General features: G+C 37.1%; 1 protein-coding gene across 1 annotated transcript in view; it reads right to left on the reverse strand.

The window, feature by feature from the left end:
• Positions 1-843: 843 nt before the first annotated feature.
• TEDC1 (tubulin epsilon and delta complex 1) overlaps positions 844-25,262 on the reverse strand; it is a 99,097-nt gene continuing 74,678 nt past the window's right edge. The window contains exons 7-8 of the mRNA XM_044659933.1: positions 16,247-16,441; positions 844-1,188 (exon numbers count right to left, since the gene is read on the reverse strand). Coding sequence (XP_044515868.1) covers positions 844-1,188; positions 16,247-16,441 — 540 coding nt within the window. The remainder of the gene's footprint in view (positions 1,189-16,246; positions 16,442-25,262) is intronic.

The raw sequence follows: 25,262 nt of genomic DNA on the forward strand, positions 1-25,262 counted from the left end.
TCAAGGGAGGGGGGAAACTGCATATGGGGATATATGAGGTTAGACTGGGGTAAAGAAATAAACTTTAAACATGGAGACAATTTCTGACTGGAATATAAACTACAGTAAAGGAAGTCATATGAAATAAGACTAGAAAGGTAGTTTAGAATCATTTTGTGGAGGAACTTAAATGCCAGGAAAGGACATCGTCCTGCTTTACTCTGCCCAGGTCAAGCTCATATATGAAGTATTCTGATACCATATTTTAGGAATACTGTAGATGAACTAAAATAAGTCCAGAAAGTAACAAAGATGTGGAAGCAAAGCAACTCTTGGAAGCCATAATACATAAGGATAAACTGAAGGAATTAGGTATGCTTAGCCCAGAAAAGAAGATTCAGAGTGGGCAAGATCATGTCTACTAATACCTAAAAGGTCACCATAGGGAAGAAGTATCAGAATTATATGTTTGGTCCCAAAGGATAAAACTAGCACTAATGGGTAAAAGCTATGGGTAAGCAGATTTATTTCTATAAATGTTGCTTCATGAGGGAGTGAGCTCCTGTAACTGGAGATCCTCCAGAGGAAGGAGTATGACCATTTGTTTGGGAAGCTGTAGACAAAGATTCAAAGGCACATAGAGAGGAAAACATGGGGAGAAAGAAGTAGCTCCAAAAGGAAATAAGGGTTTATACAGAGATAGTGCTGGTCTGGTCTGAGTTAGTCCACATTACTATTTTCATTATTCCCTCCAGAATAACTATCAGGAACTGCCACAATATCTGGAAGACAGTAAAAGTTCAAGTCTGAGCTAGGTAGACTAGACAAGTAGTTTAGAACCACATTGTAGAGGGCCACTTCCTTTTACCTCCTGGGATATGGTGGAGGAATCCATATCACCCCCTCTAGTCCATGTGCCAGAACGGCCAGCTCTTGTTGACATTCCTCTTGTAATCTTCTGAGTGTTTTCTCAAGGCTAGCTTCTTCCTTCTTCAATAACTGGATTACTTTGGTCACTGACTGGGCCCCACTATTATTGGGCTCTTTTGCCTTTCTAAACACAAGTCTCTGCAGTCCACAGGGACAGTTCTTGGCTCCACAGTCCTGGTCCAGAGTTGTCAGCTCATATCCCACGGCCTCCTGGATTTCTTTCTTCTTAGAAGTACTTAGTTCTGGTGGTCTTAGGAGTCTCTGGGAACACTTGCTGACCTGCAAAAACAATGCAGCCATGAGTTTCAGACCCACTTGAGAGTATATATCATTAAACAAATTCCAGAACCATTTCAACTAGTAAAACTAACACCATAAATAGATACAGAGAATCAGTTACTTAGAAGCATTCTTGTTACATTTCATTGGCTAGAATTGAATTCTAAAAATCACCAATACTTCACTGATGTCATGCCTTCAAGTTAAAGCAGAGAAGGTCCAATTTATGAAGGTATTGTTATCCATGGGAGAATAACTCTCTAACCAACAGTAGTAGTAGTAGTAGTAGTAGTAGTAGTAGTAGTAGTAGTAGTAGTAGTAGTAGTAGTAGTAGTAGTAGTAGTAGCAGTAGTAGTAGTGGTAGTAGTGGTGGTAACAGATCATTAGAGCAGCACTATGTATTGCCAGGCCAGAGGACTGATGAAAAAAAAGAAACAAGACTGAATACTATGCATGAGGGCCAGAGGGAAAGAGGTCAGTGTTCAGCTGACATCAGTTCTGTCCTACCAAAAGTCATGAATTGCATAGCATTGAGATACTATAAGATCCAGCCACCAGAAAAATCACCATAAAAGGAGAGACAGTCAGAAAGTGGAGAACAGGGGAAAATAAGGTAGGGGTAAGGGATAGGGGACTGTAAACACCAAAGATCTCAGGAGGAAGAAAAACCCCAAAAGACCTTAAATATCAGTAGATAAACCCACAGAGAAAATATCAATCCTCCAGATCAAGTAAGCAAGTTCAGGTATCTATGAATATAGATAAAGGATAGATAAGGTAAAGATAAAGGAAAAGGATTCAAAACCTGATCAAGCAGAGTTCTCCTGTGAGTTGTGATTACTCCCAAACACTCAACATACTACTCTTGAGTGCCTTGAAAGAGAAGTGAGAAAAGTGAGAACAGAATTATGGCCTGCACAGCAATATTATCAGCAGATTAGAAAAATTTGAATCCCAGGGAACAAATCTTACCAAAGAAATAAAGAAAAGATAACTGATTAGGAATACAAATATATAGAAGTGAAGGACAACCTAGGAGAAGAGAACAAAAAGGCAATACTATTTTTAAAAAACCTGCACTCTATTCATGTAAAACATACTGATTTTAAAGACAGAATAAGTAAGGACAATTTTTTCCTGGTCTTACAGGAGAAAACAAAATAAAAAACCAAAACACGAAAATTCAAGAAAACAGCCCAGAACTTCTCAAAATTGAAAACAAAGTTTGGAATCTATGGAAATTCATAGATCCCCTCCAGGAAAGAAAAGTTTGAAAATATAAGACACATAGTGTTTTATTTTAATAATCCCATTGAGAAAAAACAAATTTTGCAAATGACCAAAAGAAAACCTAACGCAAAATAAAGGCCATTTTAAAAACACAAGTACCTACCAGAAAATAGAGCAGGGAATGAAATAATGTTTCTTAAGAACAATAGAGTTTAGGATGCAGCCCAAGGTGATATACCCTACCATAAATGAAAAGAAGTGGATATCCAATAATAGAGATTTTCAAAACATTCTAACAAAGAAATCCAAGAGGGGTAGAGCCAAGATAGCAGAATATACTGAGTATTTTTGCCAAGCTTTCCCAACATTCCACTCTAAACAACTTTAAAAAGAGTGTAAAATCAAATTCTAAGCAGTATAACCCACAAAAAGTCACCGTGAATCAATCATTTTTCCAGCCCAGGACAGCTTAGGAGGACAAATATAAAAGTCTGCAGACATTGGCATGGAGGCTAGCTGAGAGTGTTGCATGGTCAAAGGAACACACCAGAAGTGGGTCCTGGAAATAGGAGTGGCATCAAGAGGGCCCGTTGCCCAGAGACAATAAAGAGATAGAACACCTGGTCAAAAAGAGATTACAGGGGACCCTTGTGATAGCACTGGATACTCTTTGGGTTCCAGAGTAGACAGGAATGCTTTCAGTCACAAGGCTTGCATCTGGGTTATACTTTCAGGACAAAGACAAGTTGTGGTCCTGTGAATATGAAATCCCCTACCCCCCTCTCTTTTTCTTATTTTTTATTACTAGTATCAGCCTTGATTTAATCAAAATTATAATTCTAGCATAGTTAAGCAATGTTAGCATAAGTTAAATAATATTATTCAAACCCTTATGATTACATTAGTATTTTATCCAATGAATGTGGCCTTGAACTTGTTGTTCAGACACCTTAACCTTAAATTCATTGCTCAAACATGTTTGGTGTGACTTTCTTTGAGCATTAAGCACACTCACTTATCTTGTATTTCACTTCTTCTTTTTCTATCATTTTTGCTAATACTTAGGATCCCATGTTATTCAGACAGGAGGAACAAGCACAATGCTTAGGCACACTTATTTGTTACCCAACAAGCTCCTGAGTATATAAAGAGCAATGAGTTTGGAGGGTATATAATGAAGCCACTCACAAGGCTCAGAGTCTCTTGGTTTTCACCGGCTTTATTGTGAGACCGGCCCTCTCTGAATAAACCTTATTTCTTTTTGGCTTGGAGACTTTGTTTCTTTTATTGGTGTCTCTGCTAATAAAATTTTTGCCAGTCTCAAGGAAGCAGAAGTCCTACCTGGGTAAGGCCAAAAGGGCAGTGATCACACCAATCCTCATACCACAACATTCTAGAAGGACTGAACATTTGCAGGCCCAAAGACTTAACTAGAAAATAGCAGGCCATAAAAGTCTGAATCCCAGGAGGGTCAATTTCACCCCATCTAAAGACCAACTATAACATGAAGTCCAAAGTCAAGAAATAAGCTGGGAAAATGAGCAAGCAATAAAAAGAAGAACCTAAACTAATGTGTTGTTTTTTTTTAATATGGAAGCTCAAGAAACAAACTCAGAAGATAATGACTTGAAAATATCTACAAGCAAACCCTGAAAGAAAATTATAAATTGCATACAAACCCAATAAAAATTAGAAAAGCAAAAAATATTTTTAAAAGAGCAAAAAAAGAAAAAACCACTTTTTTAATCAAATAAAAACAGTAGAGGAAAAACAAATCAGTTTTTCAAATCAAATCTTCCCAAGTCGAGGTCTAGCTCTCTATCCAGCCACTTAGCTGCACCAAAGCTATCTTTTTTAATATCATAAAAAGCATCTATCTAAAAGCAAAAACAAGTATCATATGGAATGGAGATATATTAGAAATTTTCCAGAAAACATGGGAGTAAAAACAAAGACTTTCAGTCTCCCCACTATTATTTGACAATTTTGGAAATGTTAGCAATAGCAATAAGAGAAGAAAAAAATTAAAGGAAAAAAGATAAAGAGAAGATAGAACTATCCCTATTTGCTAATATGATGGTACACTTAGAAAAACCTAGTGAATCAGCAAAGATACTAATTGCGACAATAGCCTTTTTTTTTTTTAATTGTTAAATCCCTTACCTTCCGTCCAGGAGTCAATACTGTATATTGGCTCCAGGGCACAAGAGTGGTAAGGGCTAGGCAATGGGGGTCAAGTGACTTGCCCAGGGTCACACAGGGTCACACAGCTGGGAAGTGTCTGAGGCCAGATTTGAACCTAGGACCTCCCATCTTTAGGCATGGCTCTCAAATCACTGAGCCACCCAGCTGGCCCGGAGACAATAGCTTTAACAAAGTGTAAGCTACAAAATAAACTCTCAAAAGTTAACTTCAATTCTACATAATACTAACAAAATCCAAGAAGAAATAATAGAAAGGGAAATCTCATTTCAAAATAAATACAAAATACATAAAGTATATAGGGATCAATCTATCAAAGCATGCAATATTTAAAGAAATAAAGAATTCAGACAGCTAGAAGAATTCAGTGTTCCCAGCTAAGACATGCAATATAACAAAAATGATCATATTGCTAAAATTAATTTACACTTTTAATGCTATACTAATCAATTACCAAGGGTACATTTTATATAGAACTTGATAAAATAACTTCATTTGGGAAAACAAGACTAAAATATCAAGGGAAATAATGAAAAGAAGTAGGAATGAAAGGGGAATAACACCTTCCAGCCCTCAAATTGTCTTATGAAGTAGTAATTATCAACAACATTTGTTATTAAATTAAAATTAAAGATAGATGAATGGAAGAAGAAATAAATACTCAATACTACAGTGTTTTTTTAAAGTGAAAACATAAATTATCTAGGATAAAAGTTCCTCATTTGACAAAAACTGTTGAGAAAATTGAAAAGCAATCTGGCAGAAATTAGGCTTAGACCAACACCTTACTTGTTATTAAAGATTATACTATAAAAAATTAGAAGAGAGAGATACCATATGCCTCTCACAGGTATGGCCAGGAAGTGTATTCTTATCCAACTAAGTGATAGAGACAATTACAAAAGATAAAAAGCTATGATTATATAAAATTAAAAAGTTTCTGCAAAGACAAAATAATGTACCTAGAATAAGGAAGGAAATGTTTAGCATAGTATCTGGCACATAGTATGTGCCTAATAAATATTTATTGACTGAGTGATAACTGTTCAAATGAGGATTTGGTATATATATATATAAACAAGACCAATCTAAGATTCATTTCCTGAAAGAAAACCAAGATGGTTCCCTAGGGAGAAGGATATTAGGGAAAACTTATGATGGTGGGAAAAGAAAAGACCTCATTAAAATCTTATTTAAAAAATAATCAGCAGCAGCCAATTAACACAATGGAAAGAACAATAAGGCTGGAGTCAGGAGGACTTGCGTTCAAATTTGGCTTCAGGCACTTCCTAGCTGGGTGACCATTAACTTAACCCCAATTGTCTAACTTACCATTCTTCTGTCTTAGAATGAATATTAAGTCCAAAGGTAAGGATTTTAAAATAATAATAGTAATGATTTGGGCATATAATATAACCAAGTAAGTACTATAAAGGTCATAACTACATATGTTAGGCAGGGAGGGAAAAAAAAGGAAAAGTATTGTATTTGCCCCATGATTCCAGAGCCAGCATCAATGACTCAGATAGAATCCATCACTGTCCACTCATGGACAGTATTTTCTGTGTTTAGTTCCAGTCATGGACAGTAGTAGATGATATCTGATAGTTTTTAGTATGTGTCAAGTTGTGATTCATCTTTGTGGGCCATACATGTGTTTAGGAAATAGTTAATAACTATTCATGTGTGTTCAATGTCCCAGCCATAAAAGCATTAGACCTTCTGAGAGAGCTGGGACCTCAGAGGTCATTTAGGCAAATCTGTACTAGGATTCTAAAAGATCCTCAACAAATGGTTATCAGCTTTTGCTTGATGACCTCTAATGAGAAGGAAAACCTGCAAACATATTCTACTTTTGAACTGCTCTAATTATTTTTTATTTCAAATTTTACAAAACTAAATAAAACAAGCATATCCATATACAAATAAAAAGACTGCACATGAATTAAATATAATCTCATATGTTTAGCTTGCTTTTCTTCATGTTAGCATCATCACTACTCTAATTATTAAGATTTTCCTTATACTGTGTCTATATCTTCTTCAGAAAATAGATCCTTGTTAATTGAAAAAAATAATAAAATTAAATTAGGAAAAAAGATAGATATAGCATTTATTAACTATACTAAGTGCTGAGGTTTTAAATACAATCAAGCAAAATAATGCTTGCACTAAAGAAGCTTATATTATAATAGGGAAAGATAACAGTTAAAAGGCCATTTGAAGGTGGTCTAGCACTTGAATAGCATCTTGTTGTGGAAATTGCAGGAAAAGCTCCAGATCAGAGTTTATTTAGCATGACAGTGTCAGGTTGGAGATTCTATAGGGAGAGAGATGAATATGATGGCCAGAGTATAGTTGGCACAGTGTGGAGATGATTAGGAAGTGATAATGAAACACATCTTCCTTCTCTCTGTAGTAAATGATACAGATGTAGAAGGCAAGGATATAGTTATATTGATGAGTTATACTTAATTATTTTTCTTTGCTACAAGAAATACTTGGATGTTAGGAAATAATGTTCATTTTTGTTGGATAGTGTATTAGGATGGTATTGGGGATGGGATAGGATGGATTGGACCAGTATCAGGATGTTAACTGTGGGTTGGGAAGGCCAACAGAACCCAGTCCAGGAAGAGCCTGGTCTGAGATCACACACACAGACCACTCAATCAATAAATAAAAAAGTAATTTAATAAAAAGGGAAAGGTTAGAAGGGATTTGGATAACCCTAAATTTCTTAAGTATTCAGTTTTCACCACCAACAAATGTCCATATGGATCCTCTTCCTTTGCTGGATCCAAAGGGAATGACAGTTTAGTGACTTTTGGGGGACAGCTCGAAGTTGCTTTTCAGAATGTCTGGATCAATTCATCACTCCATATCAATGCAATAATGTACATATTTTCCTACAGCTCCTCCAAGATTTGTCATTTTTCATTTTTGACATCTTTGTTAACCTGAAGGGAGGTGGAAATTTAGAGTTGTTATACTTTGTTTCTCTGTTTATCAGTGAGGTGGGGTATTTTTTCATATGGTTGTTGATGGCCTGATTTTCTTTCATTGAAAACTTCCAGTTTATATCCCTTGACCATTTATTTATTGTGGAATAGCACTTATCTTATAAATTTGAATTCGTTCTTCATGTCATAGATATGAGATGGGATGCAAAGATTTTTTCCCCCATTACCTATTTCTCTTCTAATTTTAACTTCATTGGTTTTGTAAGTGAAAAATACTTCATCAAAATTACCCATTTTATCTTCTGTAATTCTCTATTCTTTTTCTGAATACAAACTCTTCTATGCATTGATTAGTAGAGCAATTACTTCCTTGTTCCTCTACTATGGTTATAATGTCATCTTTCATGTCTGAGTCATTTATCCATTTTGAAATTATCTTCATATTCAGTGTATGGTGTTGGTTTAAACCTAATTTCTGCTAAACTACTCTTTAGTTTTTGCATATTTGTCAAATAATGGATCCTTATCCCAATAACTGTAATCTTTATGTTTACTAAACACTAAACTATTGTGTTCACTTGCTTCTATATGTTGTATAACTACTCTGTTCCACTGACAAAAGTAGTGCCAAATCATTTTGAAATATAGTTTGAGAACTGATACTATAACGCTCTGCTCTTTTCCTTTTTTCCTCCCATTACTTCCCTTGAGATTCTTTATCTGTTATTTTCAATGTAAAATATTGTTTTCCTAGCTCTTATAAAGAATTTTTCTTGTAGCTTGCTAAATCATAGAGTAACTCATTTAATTCAGGTAGTGCTACCATTTTTATTATATTGGCTTGACCTACTCAAGAGCAATTAATATTTCTCCAATTATTTAGGGCTGTCTTTATTTCATTAGTGTTCTGTAATAAGATTCATATAGTTCCTGGTTGTGTCTTAGTGGATATACTCCCCAAAATTTTACACATTATATACTTACTTTGAATAATAGCTCTCTCTTCTATCTCTTCCTACTGGGCTTTGTTCATAAGATATAAGAGTGCTGATGGTTTATGTGAATTTATTTATATCCTAAGCATTTGCTGAATTTATTATTTTGATTGATTTTCAGTTAGTTCTAAAGTTCTCTACATAATATTGCTCCTTTGCCTATAATTATTTTTGCAATATTTCTCCCTTATCTTATTACTAAAAATAGCGTTTCTAGCATTTTAAACAGTAGTGGTAAGAATAGACATAATTGTTTTATCCCTAATCTTAATGGAATAGCTTTTAGTTTTTCTTCGTTACATACAGTGTTTACTCTTAGTTTTAGGAAAGAAAGTATTAATTATATTAAGGAAAAGTCCACTACATTGGTACCTTGATACACAAGCACCTTAAATCACAAGGATTTGAGGTATGAGCAGTCCCAATTGGGATTTTTTTTTCATGAGCAGATATTTGAATCACAAGTGGATATTTGAAGCATGAGTTTCTGCCATACTCCACTAGATAACCTGCCAAATGTTCAGTTTCACAAGTTATACAAGGCTGTCTCCTTTAGTTCAGTGTTTATATGTAGTGAATTGCTTTTGCTTTCTTCTTTAGTTTTGTCTTTTTACATTATTCTTATTGTTATTGTTATTATTATTTAATAAACTTTATTATCAGTTTTTTTGGACAAATTTCTTAACTTTTAACCATGGGTCCTGATGACAGAGGAATTGAAAGAGTTACAGCAGCAGCATTATACAGAAGTTTTGCAGGAAATTAGTGGGGAGGAACCCAAGGTGGATGAGGTAATCAGTACAAATGAGATTAAGGAAATGTTGAGGATTTGGGAAAAAATTGAAGTTTATTGAAAAGACACACCCTGAAAAAGTTGTAATAGGTTGTGCATTGGAGCTGTGTAATAACACTTGTTTCACACATTATTAAAAAGTTCTGAAAGGAAGGAAGAAACAAACTTCCATGGAAAGGTTTTTGTTGAAATAAATGGCCTCTAAGTGAAATCAAAGAAAGTGTGGCAAAACAAGCAAAATTCAATGAAGAAAATGATAATAAGTAAAGTAAAAAAAATGGCAATTAAGTTTAGCAATAAGTTACATATCATAAGCAATGTGTAAGGTCGATTTTGCATTTAAATGTAGCATTACGTATAAAGAGAGTAAGTTATGTAAAGCAATAGTGCATGAAATGAAACCTCCACCAGCATCTTTGCCTAACCTTGAAGGTAAATAACAATTCAAAAGCAAGTTTATTTCCTTACATTTTTTATTACCTATAAATATATTTATTTGTTATTTATAAAGTACATTTTCGTATTTAAAAGCAAATAAAACAAAAAAATTTGTGTGGTTTTGGGGGGGCCGGAATGTATTAATTACATTTTCATTAATTTAAATGGAAAAATTCGATTTGACACACAAGCAAACTGAGTTACAAGCTTGACCATGGAACAAATTAAACTCGTGTGTGTAAGTACCACTATAATATACTTTCTATTGGGTTTGGTTTTTTTTAGGGAAATGGATGTTGGATTTGGTCAAAAGCAATTTCAAAATCTATTGATAGAACTATGTTTATTATTTATGTTATTGATATGGTTTAATGTTTAGTGTATAATCTTTATAATATGTTGTCATAGCCTATTTGTTCATTTCAGTTGTTCAGTAGTTTTTCAGTCATATCCAAGTTTTCATGACCCCACATCTGGGGTTTTCACAGAAAAGATACTAGAGAGGTTTGCTCTTTCCCGCTCCAGCTCATTTTACAGATGAGGAACTAAGACAAACAGGGTTAAGAGACTTACCCAGAGCCACACAACTACTAAGTGTCTAAGGCCACATTTGAATTCAGGTAGATGAGGCTGATTCCAAGCCCAGTGATGTATCCACTACGCCACCTAGCTGCCCACCTTGGTTAATATTTATAAATTAGTGTCAATGTTCATCAGGCCAACAAGTAACTCTCCCTTGTTTAGGCATCAAGACCATATTTGTATCATAGTTAGAGACTAGAAACTCTTTTTTTTTTATTGTTTTTGCAAACAGTTTATTCTATCTAGTTCTTTAGCTGTATTTTTTCTTTTAGACTTCATTTATGACTTGTACAATTTTTCAGATACTTCATTATTTAAATAATCTATTTTTTTTGGTTAATTTAAATGTTTTATGTTTTTCAAAACATTCATTTCCTCTAAGTTCTCAATAGTGTTATCATTTTCTATGAAGAAATTCTCTATTTTTTTCCTACAATTTGTTTACACAAAAATTCTTAAGAATTCTTAAGAACATCTCCAATTAATACTTTCTATAAAAACCCTTTAATGACTATAAAGTATGTTTAACATTTCTCATTTTCTGCATTTGTGATGAGTTCGTTATGCCACAACAAATGATCAATTTTTATGAATGTCTAGGAAGTATACTTTTCTACTCTCATTCTAATCTTCAGAGATCTTTCTCTAAATTTCCAAAAGTTCTACTCAGCTCTTTAACTTATTTTTTGTTTAACTATTGGTTATATTTGCCCAGGTTTGAAAGATTTCCCACTATTATAGTTTTATTATCTTTTTTCCCCTACAATCAAATTAACTTTTCTTTAAGCATTTACATATCTTTGAAGTGTGTTTCTATGTGCACTTAGTATTATCTATGATGCCTTTAAGCATAATGTAGTTATCCACATATCTTTCTTTTAATTTTCTATATTTTCTGTAGATATCTGAAATCATGATTGGCCCCACCATTTTTTTAATTTGGCTGAAGCATAGCATATTTTGTTTCTGACACCCTTTAAATAGGTGTGAAACTTTATGTTTAAAATGTTTCTTAGAAATAACAGACTGTTGAATTCTTTTTTTCTAAATCCATTCTGCTATCCTCTTCCATTTTATGAATGAATTCCTCTAATTTACATTCATGGATATAATTGTTAATGTGTTATTTCTTAGTATCCAATCCTCTTGTACTTTATTCTCTCTTTGCTTCTACTCCTTTCTTTACAAAGAAGCCAGTAAAAGAGATGGAATTTGCCTAACACTTAGGATTTATAAATGCAGTATCTTTTGCCTTTCTTTGCCCCAACTCTGAACCCAGGTTTTTTAACCTTGTTTTTCTTTTCTTTTAATTCTTTTTTCAAAATTCCCCTCCTATATTGGAATTTACTATGTTTATGACTATCTCCTTATTTATCCTGCTCTCCCTCTTAAATCTCTTTAAATCATTTTAGAGCTTTACTGAGACATTTATGGGGCTTTTCTAGATCCTAACATGGCACCATCTCACAATCCCTCAATAGTATGTATTTTTCCTGTCTTTTTTTATCTATCTATCTATTTATAGCTAGTGAAAAAAAATACTGTTGCTGGACTTAACTTTAGTTTGGCTAGCTCTAAATTTTTTTTCCCATTGACAAAAATATAATCAAAAAATCTTATTTTCCTGGTTCAGTTTTTGATCTCTACATTGTCATACACCACTTATGTACCACTTAATTTATGCATGCATTATTCTTTACAAAACAAAAGCATTTAATTAACATTCATGAACTATAATTTATCCAGCCATTTTCCCACGATAGGCATTCATTTTGCTATTGTGAAAAACTGCTTCTGAACAAGTCCTTTAAAGAGAAAAGCTGCTTTTATCCATTGAAAAATTTTAGCATTTCTACCCCACCCAAAATGAAACCTTTCCTATTTAAAACAACAAAAAAAGTTTTAAGTAAAAACCTCAAATCATTAATGAATATGTTGTTGCCTTAAAGTATTTTCAGTTAGGTTGAGGGGCAAGAGAAGAAAGAGTATCAATTAAGATGGCAGAAAGGCAAGTTTAAAGGAAGAGCAAAAAAATAGTTTCTACAGCTAAGCAAATATCTAAGTCACACAAATGAGAAAGAAAGGACTTGCTGCATGAAAAAATATTTTATTAATGTCAGACATTATACTAAGTATTGAGGTAACAGACAAAGCACAAGGGTTTCTGTCCTCAAGGAATTACATTCTCTCTATCATAGGTGTCCTTAAGGGTTTTGTCTTAGGTCCTCTTCTCTTTCTATACTACTTTACTTAATGATCTCATCAGTTCCCAATGATTTAATTATTCTTTATGCTGAAGATTCTCAAATCTACCTATCCTGTCCCAGTCTCTCTGCTGAACTCCAATTTCACATCTCCAACTCTCTTTTAGATATCTCAAATGAGATGTCTAGTAAAAATCCTAAACTCAATACATTAAAAATAAACTCTTTATATTTGCCCCCATGATCTTCTTCCCCTCCTACCTTCCTTATTTCTATAGAAGGCAATGACATGGGCATTGTGCAGAGATGGCAGGGACCCTGTACCCCTTGACTCTGGCAGGCTGTGAGCAGGGGAATCCCCTTCCCCCTTCCTGCCCTTGAGACCCCCAAGGCAAGGACCATTGTCCTTGGAATTCCTTTGAGTTGAGATAGGCAAAGAGATACACCTCCAGGACACACCTGGACAGTCTAGGCCCTGAGGGTCTAGGACTGACTGGGCACCAACTGAGTGCCTGAGTGCAGGGAGTCACGTACACACTACCAGAAAGGATACAAAAGGGGAAGAACTGGGGGACCTGGGGAGAGCCTCCCATGGCTGCTCCACTCATGCTGTCTTGCTGGCCATTAATCCTATCTTACTAATAAATCTTTCTTTTTTACTTTTAAGCTAAGTTTGGAGTCCTCTCATTCTTGAGAATGGTTTCCTTCCCGAACCCAGGGGTTCACCAATTTGCTCCCCTATAACATTTTGGCGCCCAACGTTTTTGGCTCTCCTGGAAGCTGCTCCTGTTCCCGGATTGCTCACGAGGACATAGCTTCTCAGGTAGGAAGGAGCCTTTCTTGGACTCCTGAAACCCCCATCTTTTGGTGATATCTTTGTGGGTTCTCTCTTCGCTCGCACTCTCATAGGGTACGGAAAGTAAGGCCATTACCCAGGTTCTCCTCAGTGTTTAAGCACTGGGTTGCAGGTTCTCCCCCTATAAAAGCAACACTATCCTCCCCGTCCCTCAGGCTCAACAACCTTGGACTCCTCACTACCTCTCATTCCCCATATACCATCTATTTCCAAGGTCTTTTACCTTTCACCTTTACGACATCTCAAATAAATCTCCTTCCCTCTTTGGAAGCTGCCACCACCTTAGGATAGGTCTCTTCATCATGTCACATTTGCATTATTGCAATACCCTAAGGGCAGGTCTGCCTGCCTCAGCCTCTTCCCCACTCTAATAAATTCTCCATTCAGCAACTAGTGACTTTCCTAAAGTACAGTTCTAATCATGTCACCCCTCCTACTTAATAAACTCCAGTGACTCTCTTATTACTTCCAGGATCAACTACAAAACATTCTGTTTGGCATTCAAAACCCTTCATAACTTAATCCTCATCTACCTTACCAGTCTTTACTCCCTACCACATACTTGTTAATCTTGGCACTGGTTTCCTTCAACAAGATGCTCCATTTCTTGGCTCTAAGTATTCTTTCTGGCTGCCCTCAATGCTTAGAATGCTCTCTTTCATCTTGTCAACATGGAATCTAGAGTCCCTAAACTTGTAGCTTAGTGAGGTATGAGGAACCCCAAGTTTAGAAATAGTTTGTAGGTTGGAGACCCCCAAAGCTTGTGCTTGTTCCCATTTCCCGTGGGAATCCACCCTGAAGGGAATCTCAAGCTAGCAGTTGCAGACTGAATAATGGACCCCAGGGTAAATGCTAAATACCCTTTTGTCCTAGGTAGTCTTGCCCATTGTATCTGAGACCCTTACCCAGGAGGACACACCTGGGCAGGGACCATCCTTTAGTATCCATTGTGTAAGCAGCCCCTTTCCCCTACACCCTAGCCTCAAGCTATGATCCCTTTCTCTAGCTTGATTGTATCCAGTCAGTATAATGTCAATCATCTTCCCCAGCCCCTGGATCTTCCCAAAAGGTATATAAGTTCCCCAATTTCCTTTGTCCCTAGGAGTGGTCATCTAGTGCGGTGGCACTCCCAGGAGGATCAGGGAGCAGAGCGAAGCAGTGTTCATTTAGACTCTGCACAAGGCGCAGCTCTGCATAAGAGGCCAAGTAGCCCTCATCCCCCTTTCCCTTGATTAAAGAGTGGTTTTATGACTATTTAATAGTCCCGCGTTTTTCTAAGTTAACAATCTGCTTTGACAAATGACCTCTATGGCTTCCTTTAAGTCCCACATAAAATCACACTTTCTATAGGAAACCTCCCCCACCCTTAATTCCAGTGCCTTTCCTCTCATTTATACTGTTTGTACTTTGTGCATATTTGTTTGCATATTATCTCCCCTATTATATATATATACTCTTCTTGAGTATAAAGATTGCCTCATCATGTGAGACAAGGTGAAGGAGGAGACAGTAGCAGAAGGCAGGTGAGTGATAGGGATGAATAAGAGAAGAGAGTTAGAAGAAGGAGTTCAGGGGAATGTCCTCAATTTTTTTCTGTACAATATGAGGTAGATAGTCAGATAAGAGGTTCTGCTTTAGTATTCCTCCTAAGAGTGAAGATTAGAAAAGAAAGGGTACAGTAGAAGATGGAAGTCAACCCTGCAAACAAGAGAACATTCTATTTTCCACCAAATTTCCTCATACTTTTCCCTCAAGGAAACAGGTGTAGCAGATGGTAGGCCTGAGATCAAAGGGAAGACTACTCCTATTTACACCAAAGATTCTCCACATCCCGGTTGCAAAATTAAGCTTGCAGTAGGACGTAAAAGTTGCCTTATGCCAACACAGATGGAAATTATTACTTTGGAATATATGGAAGGCACCTGGCCTGATTCCTTGCCACCTTACTTCAGAGAATTTGCTGCACCCAGCAAGAAACAGTCAGGGGAACATTCTCACCTAAGGAAGATGGAGAGGAAGTAGGAGCAGGAAATGTTATACATACATGAGGAAGTCTTTTGTGAAAGAAGTCCTGCCTAGTCCCTCACCACCCTCTTTCAGGTGACATGCTGTGCCCAGCAAGTATTGGAAGGCATAAGCACTCCTAATTAGAGAAATGTTTAGCTCCTCTTCTCACCTGGGGAGACTGAGAAGTGCTTAATAAATACTTATTAATTGATTTTGATTAAACAAGAATCCCTTCTACAATATTACTGTCAAATGGCCATCCAGTCACTGCTTTTAGAGCTCCAGAGGCTTCCCATTCCACGTTAAGATAGCCGTGACTGCTAAGAAGTTTTTCTTTACATTGAGTCTAAAGTTCAAGGGGAAAAAAAGGTATGCTCTCTTACCTAAAAATAAAAGATCTTATAAGATGTTCCCTTGCCCACACCATTTCCTCCTACTTCCCACCACCAGGAAGCAAAAGGGAGTCAGCCAAAAGTCCAGAATTAAATTTGTCTTAAGGGACAAGATAAAAGGCAGAACAGAATGACTGAGGGCTAATTGAAGATCACCTTCTAATTGAAAATCTAAACTGGTTAGATGTTTTAGGCCTGAATTCTCTAAATTTCCATCCCTTATCTTGAACATTGAGGAGATGCTGACCTCCCAGAGCCTAAGTCATATTTCAGGGATGTAGAAAAGGCACCAAGTGACTCAGCCTACTTTAATGAGGCCATGAGTTACTAAACTAAGTGCCCTGCAAATCCCCAGAACCAAGTTAGATCCCTGCCAACATGGGATTAAATCTTTACCTTGATATGCCATGCTGCTCTCTGCTGATTGACAACCTCCTGAAGTCTTTCTCTCAGGGCCTCGAGGTTCTTCTGTACTCTATTCATCTCCCTAATTACATACTTAGGGCTGCAGTATTGTAGGATCTCTGGCAAAAATACATCTTGCTTGCCAGTATTAGGCATACCTCCAGGGCTAGCATCTAGCACTGTGTCCTACAAAGAGTGAGAAGTTTCCATTAAGTATCTGAGCTTCAGTCCTGCTTCATGACTATTTCACTCAAATCCAGTTCAACACCCTCCCAAAGCAAATGAATCAATCATCCAGGTCCCTTCAGGTCCATCCCTGCTCTCAAGGGAAAAAGACACTTGACCAAATAGAAGTGTGTACTGCTATAGCTATCCCAGTCTTCCAATGATTCTGCAAAAGCTCAACTGCAGAAATGCTTAGGGAGGGTACATGTATCAGTACTGAAAATGGCAGAATGGAGATAATGAAGACCCAGCTAGAATAAGAAACAACATTCAAACAATTGCACACTCTTTGTCATGGACCCTCTTTGGCAATCTGGTGAAGCCATAGACCCCTTCTTGGAGTAGTGTCATGGGGTTTTTTTAGTTCATAATTAAAGGAAGTGTTAAGTTTTGGTTAGAAATTAGTAAAAAGGGGGCAACTATGGGGCTCACTGGTTTGGGAGCCAGGCCTAGAAATGGGAAGTCCTAGGTTCAAATGTGACCTCAGATACTTCCTTACCACTCTTCTGCCTTGGAACCAATATACAGCATTGATTCTAAGATGGAAGATATGGGTTTAAAAAAAAGTTAGTGAAAATAAAGATGTAATTTTCCCCACATTCAAATTCACAGAGCCCCTGAAATCTAGCTATGGACCCCAGATAAAAAAAACCCTGCTCTACACCTTACCTAATGGAGGTATCTACCTCTGTCTGGATATGTTCAGTAAAAGGGAACTTACTACCCACCAAAGCAATACATTCTATTACTGGACAGATCTATTTAATAACCTTAGAGGTATGTCTTCCCTATCTCATACCCAATCAAATCCTGCTGATTCTACCTCCAAACCATCACTCATAACCACTTCTTCCTCTCTATTCCTTCTGCCACTATTCTAGTAAAGTCTTCATTACTTCAATACTATGGAGTATTGCAGAAGTTCCCTTACAAGTCTCATCTCATCTCTCCAGTCCTTTTCATAAAGATATCAAAGCTCAAAAGCTTTGAGTAGTCCCTCTCTGTCTACTGTGTAAAATTCAAACTCCCTTACCTAGCATTCAAGGCTCCCTGAAATATTGTGCCACCCTATTTTTCAAGTTCAGTCTCATCTCCCCTACCCTCACATATTTTATCTTTTAACCAACCTAAACTACTTTCTATACTCCATACACACCCGTCCTTTTTTCATATCATTGCTCCCACTTTTCCATATGCCTGAAATTTCCTTCTTAACTCTCTTTGCCTATTGATTTCCCATTTTTCTTTTAAATACCAATTCAAATGTGGCCTCCTTCATGAGGCCTGAAATACACCCCAGTCCTTTGTAATCTTCATCCTCAGACCTCACAGTTTGCATTTAACATATATTATTGGGTACTCTAGTTATCTATCCAAAAAACTGCAAGATATAAGCTATCTAATAATAATGTTATTAAATGGGAATGTCAATGGCTTAAAGGGAGACCTCTAATGGAGAGCCCCAAGTATCTGTCCCCTATGCTAATGAAAGCCTTGGATCATGGCTTAGATAGCATGTTTGAGAAATTTATAGACAGCCAACTTGCTCAGTTTTATGTTAATACTTTGGATGAAATCTCAAATCCAAAAAATCTCAGTCTAAAATGACAGACCAAACTTAATAAGACAAAATGTGATAGTAATAAATGTAAAATTCTATAGTCAGGTTCAAGAATCAACCTCAAAAGTACAATTTCAAAGAGAATTGGCTAGACAATAGCTCATATGGAAAAAGTCTCTAGGTTTTAGTGAATTGCATTTAGTAAATAATATGACATAGGAATCAAAAAACTCATGATATTCCAAGGTGAATTAAGAATTATGGTATCCAGAAAAAGAGATTTTCCATTATATTATACCCTAATCAGGCTATCTATGGAATGCTGTGTTTAATTCTGTACCACATATTAAGAAAGACATAGCTCAGAATGTGTCCAGAAAAGGGCAACCAAAATGGTGGAAGGACTGGAGAACATCCTTTATAAGGATCATCAGAATATGCTTTATAATTTGAGGCATTAGGGTACTGGCATAAAGTACTGGAGTCAAGAAAACTTGGATTTGAATTAGGCCTCAGGCTCTTAATATTTGGATGACCCTAGGTAGATCATTTAAGTAAAACCCAATCTCTAAATTCCCTTCCAGGCCATGTTGGCAAACCTATAGCACACATGCCAGAGGGGGCCTGCTCCCTTTCCCCTCTCCTAGCACACCTGAGGACATTTCTCACATCACCTGCCCCTCTGCCCAGCAGCCCAATGGGAATACTTCCTCCCTCCCCAGTCTGGGGTAAGGAGGGGGATCACATGCAGCATGAGAGTTGCAGTGTGGGCACGTGGTCTCTAAAACGTTCACCATCATTGCTTTAGAGTGTTTAACCTAGAAAAGAGAGATTTAACAAGTATATAAGAGTTGTCATCAAGCATTAGATGAGTTGTCATAAGATAAAAGGATTCACTTGGTTCTGCTTACCCCAAAGGGCAGAACTAATATGAGAGGCACAAAGCTATCCAAAAGTAGAACAGATTGCCTTGAAAATAAGTTCCCCTCATTTGAAGTATTTCAAAGACAGGCTGAATGACCATTTGTTCAGTTGTCAGAAGCTATTTCTGGCATAAAAAAAGCTTTATTACACAAATTTGATACAAAGTGAAATAAATAAAACCAGAAGAGCAATATACACAATTTAACTAGAAAGAATAAACACAAAACAATAAAAATGAACCTTGCAAAATTATAAAGAACAAGCCTGGACCTACAAAGAGTTATAAAAAGATATTTCTTCCCCTACTCCTTTGTAGAAGTGTATGTATTTTCAGGGAGAAAGGATGAGAAAGCAGAGGATAGACATCCACTAGTGTTGAATAATATTTATTGGTTTTATTGAATTTTTTATCTTCCTCTTTCTTCTTTCCTTTTTAAAAATTCTTTGTTATAAGGGATGGTTCTCCAAAAGGAGAATAAGGGAGTGAAATCACAAAATAAAAGCAATGTAAAGTCAAAAAATATCAACAAAAAATGTGCTTTTTTAAAAGAAAAAGAGGCCATTTGCATGCTGAGAGCTAAAATGCCAGAGTAAAAGGTTCCATTCTCCCAATCCCTACACACATTGACAAAAAAAGAAATTATAAGCACTTCAAAACAAAGGAAAACTGTGGGAACAGGTCTCTCTGGGTTAAGAAGAGGATAGCCTAGGTAGCACTGCATCTGTGAGAACTGATGGAACTTGGAACAGGTTTACATATGATGACTCTGCTAGAGAAAATGAAGCTGAGGAACCTTAGGAACCCAACATGAGCCACCCTACACAAATAGAGGAGGCAGGAAACCAACACTCCCATGTGGCAGCAGATCCCTAAGGCCAAAATGAAGAAAAAGGGCCTGGCTGAACCAAAGGAAACCGCACACTCCTATGTGGCTGCAAAGGCCCTGAGGGAGCAGAAACCAGAAGAAGGGACCTGTACAACACAAGTCACTATGCAAGGGCAAAAAAATCAAAGACCAACAAAGGTTGCTGGCTCAAAGCAAACCACTGCTTTAAAAGGAAATAGTGTAAGAAGAAGGGGTAGAACTAGGAGAGGATACCAAAATGTTGGGGAATACACAACTGATAATTATGACTCTGAATGTGAATGGGATGAACTCTCCCATAAAACTGAAGCAAATAGCAGAGTGGATGAGAAACCAAAAGCCTACCATATATTGTCTACAAGAAACACATTTGAGGCGGGTGGACATACACAGATTTAAAGTAAACGGCTTGAGCAAAATCTTTTGGGCTTCAAATGAGAAGAAGAAGGCAGGAGTGGCTATTATGATTGCAAGATAACTAAAGTGCCTAAAATACTTAATAACTATGTCATTATCAGAGTAATGAAAAGGAGTATACATGGAAAAAAAGGAAGAAAACTAGATAAGATGGGCTGTTCCACACCCCACACACAGAAGGGGACATTGAAAGCAAAGCAAACACACGCAAAGCCTCAAATCAAAATATGAATTGGACTCAGATCCTGGAAGAGCTCAAAAGGTATTTCAAAAATCAGTTAAGAGAAGCAGAGAAAAATGGGAAAGAGAAATGAAAGCAATGCAAGGAATGGGCCAAGTGAAAAAGGAGATAAAATCTAATGGAAGAAAATCATTCCATAAAAATTAGATTGGGCAACTAGAAGCTAATGATTTCATGAAACATCAAGAAAGAATAAAACAATATAAAATACCTGTGGATAAACTTACCAAAACAAAGTCAACAATTATATGAACACAATTACAAAACATTCTTCAAACAAATAAAATTAGACCTGAACAATTAGAAAAACATTCATTCCTCATGGATAAGATGGGCCAATAGTGAAAATGATTCCTCACTAAATTATTTTACCTATTCAGTGTTACAGCAATCAAACTATCCAAAAATTATTTCACTGAACTAGAAAAAATAACAACAAAGTTCATTTGGGAAAATAAACGGTCAAGAACGTCAAGAGAATTAATGAAAAAAAAATTGAAAAAGGAGACCTAGTCATACTATAATATAATTGTTAATCATCAAAACAATTTGATACTGGCTAAGAAATAGAGTGGTGAATCAATGGAATAGATTAGGAAATCAATACATGAAAATTAATACCTATAGCAACTTAAGTGTTCAACAAACCCGAAAAGCCACACTTTTCAGAAAAGAACTTACTATTTGTGCTGGGAAAACAGGAAAACAATATAGCAGAGACTTGACATGGACCAATATCTCACATCATACACCATGATCCGGTCAAAATGGAAACTTGATTTAGAGATAAAGGTGACACCATAAACAAATTATGGGAACACGGAAACATTTACCTGTTGAACTTATGGGTAAAGAATTTATGATGAAAAAAAATAGGAATATTACCAAAAAATTACAAAAAATGTTTTTGATTACATTAAATTTAAAAGGGTTTGTACAAATAAAACCAGTGCAGTCAAGATTAGAAGGAAAGCAACAAATTTGTTGTAAGAAAAATCTTATAGAAAGAATCTGACAAAAGACTCATTTCTCAAATATATAGAGAGCTGAGTGAAATTTATAAGAATATAAAGCATTGACTTCTGGGTTAAGATGGTGTCAGAGTAGAAGCAGCTCCTTAACCTCATCTAACCCAAATATATAGGACTCCTCAAGAGGACATAAAAACAAATCCAGACAAAAGAAGGGACCCCACAACAGGGCACAGCATTGAAGGTGCATGGGATCAGGGCATTTCCATGCTATAAGGGGATGAAATAGGTCTCACTAAAATGCAAGCTGAGCAACTCCCTCCCCCCATACCACCTATAGTGCCAAAGCCAGCTCACAAGAATTAAAGCAAGTTTGGGGCATTCATTAAGTTCTTGGCAGCTACCTGGGATCACCAGGGCCTGCTCCTGTGAGCAGCAAGACTTAAGCCCCCAAGAGGCTAAAGACTCGGACTTTGAACACAGACCTTAACTGCAGGCACAGACATTGAGCACAGGTGTGGACGCGGACATTGAGCGAAGGCACGGACCTTGGGTAAGGACCCAGTACAGAGGGGTGCATGACTGTGGAAGCAGCGCCCTGAGATTGTTAAAGGAACTTCAGGCAAAGGAGCAAGCAAGGGGACCACCAGGTACCTTGACCCTGAGAACAACTAGGCTTGAGACCTCAGGAGCCTAAAGAGTACAGACCAACCCTGGGCATGAGGATAAAGCTGAGAGGGTGCATGGCACTGTGACTCAGACCAAAGCTGCTCCACAGCTCGATAGGATAGGCAGAGAGCCTGTCTGCCTCACCCACACTTCTGACTGAGAAAGAAATAATAATAATGGCAAGCCAGGCACAAAAACCTCAAAAGAGAAAGGTCAAGAAGAAATCTTTAACACTCAACAACTTTTACACAGAAAAAATCCAGACAATAGAGCAAACAGCAGAGGAGAACAGCACATCCAAACCTTCCCAAAAAAATGAAAATTGGCCACAAACTCTTGAAGAGTTCAAATCTGAGATCATAAAAAAAAGATGGAAGAGATTTGGCAAGAGAAGTGGGGAAAAGCTCAAAAGGAAATTAACAGGTTAAAGACAGAAACTCCCAATTGGAGAAAGATGCCCAAAAGTCAAACGAAATGGTAAGCGAATTGGAGACCAAAATTAAACAGCTGGAAAATAAGATAGACCAAACCGAAAAGGAAAAAATCATAAGATTATAGCAGAAAACCAGTCTCTAAAGACCAGAATTGGGCAAGTAGAAGCCAATGATCTCTGAAGACAGCAAAAACAAATAAAGCAAAATCAAAAGACTGATAAAATAGAAGGAAACATGAAATATCTAAATGAGAAATTGATAGATCAAGAAAACAGGTCTAGAAGAGACAATCTGAGAATCATTGGTCTTCCTGAAAAAGCAGAAATTAATAGAAATTTAGACTCCATACTGCAAGAAATTATCCAACAAAACTGCCCTGAAGTTCTACAACAAGAGGGCAATATAGACATTGAAAGGATCCATAGATCACCCTCTACACTAAACCCTCAAAAGACAACCCCCAGGAATATAATAGCCAAATTCAAGAGCTTCCAAGTAAAAGAAAAAATTTTTAAAAAGCCAGAAGGGGTTTTTTTCCGGGTTAAGATGGCGGCAGAGTAAGAAGCAGCTCTTAACCTCTCCTGACCGAAACACACAAAACTCCTCAAGGGGACATAAAAACAAGTCCAGACGAACGGAGGAACCCCACAACAGGGCACAGCGTGGAAGGTACGTGGAATCGAGGCATTTCCATGCTATAAAGGGGTGAAATAGCTCTCACCAAATCGCAGGCTGAGCAACCACCCCACCCCCACCCCCTCCACACACAACATCTAAAGCGCTGAAGCCAGCTAAAAAGAAACAGAGCAAGTTTGGGGCACCCATCGAGTCATTGGCAGCTCCGGGGCCTGTTCCTGAGAGCAGCAAGATTTAGGACCCCAATAAACCAAAAAATGCACGCGAAATCTGAGCACGGGAGCAGAGAGTAGACGCAGGGCGCAGAGCGCGGGCTGAGAGCGCAGGCACGGCGGAGGCGTGGGTGGAGGCAGACACAGCCAAGAACTAAAGCCTAAGTGGGGAACCAGTGTGGACGGGTATACGACTGTGGAAGCAGCGCCCTGAGACTTGTAAAGGAACCTCCAGCAGAGGATCAAGCAAGGGGGTCCACCAGGGGGCTTGACCTTGGAAAAAACAAGAACTCAGACCTCAGGAGCCAATAGACCACGGACAGACACTGAGCGCGAGGATAAATCTGAGAAGCTGCTGGGCTAATGATGGCTACCCAGTCTCAGGAAGTTCAGAAGAGAAAGAATAACAACAAGAAAAAGAAGTCTTTAACACTCAACAACTTTTACACAGAGAAAATGCAGACAACCAAGCAAACAGAGGAGGAGAACAAACAAGCATCTGGACCTTCCTCAAATAAGGAAAACTCCTCACAAGCTATGGAAGAGTTCAAAACTGAGATTTTGAGGAAAATGGAAGAGATCTGGCAAGAAAATAACTGTTTAAAAGGTAGAATCATGCAATTGGAAAGTGAGGCTCAGAAATTGAACACCAGAAATGACCAGATTGAAAAGGAATACCAGAAGATTATGGCCGAAAACCGAAAGATTATAGCCGAAAATCAATCCCTAAAGGCTAGAATTGAGCAAGTAGAAACTAATGATCTCTCAAGACAACAAGAACAAATAACACAAAGCCAAAAGACTGAAAAAATAGAAGGAAACATGAAATATCTCAATGAGAGAGTGACAGACCAAGAAAACCGGTCTAGAAGAGACAATTTGAGAATAATTGGTCTTCCAGAAAAACCAGAAATTAATAGAAACCTGGACTCCATATTAACAGAAATAATTCAGCAAAATTGCCCTGAAGTCCTACAACAAGAGGGCAATATAGACATTGAAAGGATTCATAGAACACCTGCGGCATTCGATCAAGAAAGGAAAACACCAAGAAATATCATTGCAAAATTCAAGAGTTTCCAAGCAAAAGAAAAAATCTTACAAGAAGCCAGAAAGAAACAATTCAAATATCAAGGAGCACCAATCAGGATCACACAGGATCTGGCAGCCTCAACGCTAAAAGACTGCAAGGCGTGGAATACAATATTCAGAAAGGCAAGAGAGCTGGGCCTGCAACCACGGATCAACTACCCATCAAAATTGACTATATATTTCCAGGGGAAAGTATGGGCATTCAACAAAATTGAAGAATTCCAGGTATTTGCACAGAAAAGACCAGGGCTAAATGGAAAGTTTGATATCCAACCACAAAAATCGAGAGAAACCTGAAAAGGTAAATAAGATACAGAAAGGAAAGAAAGAAAACTTATAATTTTTAAATTTGCCTTTTTAAGGGCCTCAGTGAGATCTAAATATCTGTATTCCTATGTAGAGAAATGTTACGTTTAATTCTCTGTAGTGAACTCTATTCACTATTATAATATTCACTATTATAGTAATCAGAAGAATAATTTACAGGGTGAGGGTGGAACACTAAATAATCTAAGATGGCGTGGGGGATGGGAAAGAGGGGGTAAATAGCAGGGGATACCAAGAGAAACGTGAGTGAATAAGAAAATAGAATATTCTATTACACACAAAGAGGGCATGGAAGGGAGAGGGGACAAATACTATTATAAGAAGGAGAGGAAGAGAACATAAAGAGGTAATAATCAAACCTTACTCTCAGTGTAATCAACCCAGAGAGGGAAGAGTAGCTATACTATCCATTGGGAAATAAAACTCTTATCT

Source organism: Gracilinanus agilis, chromosome 2 (genome assembly GCF_016433145.1).
Source record: "Gracilinanus agilis isolate LMUSP501 chromosome 2, AgileGrace, whole genome shotgun sequence".
NCBI lineage: Eukaryota > Metazoa > Chordata > Mammalia > Didelphimorphia > Didelphidae > Gracilinanus > Gracilinanus agilis.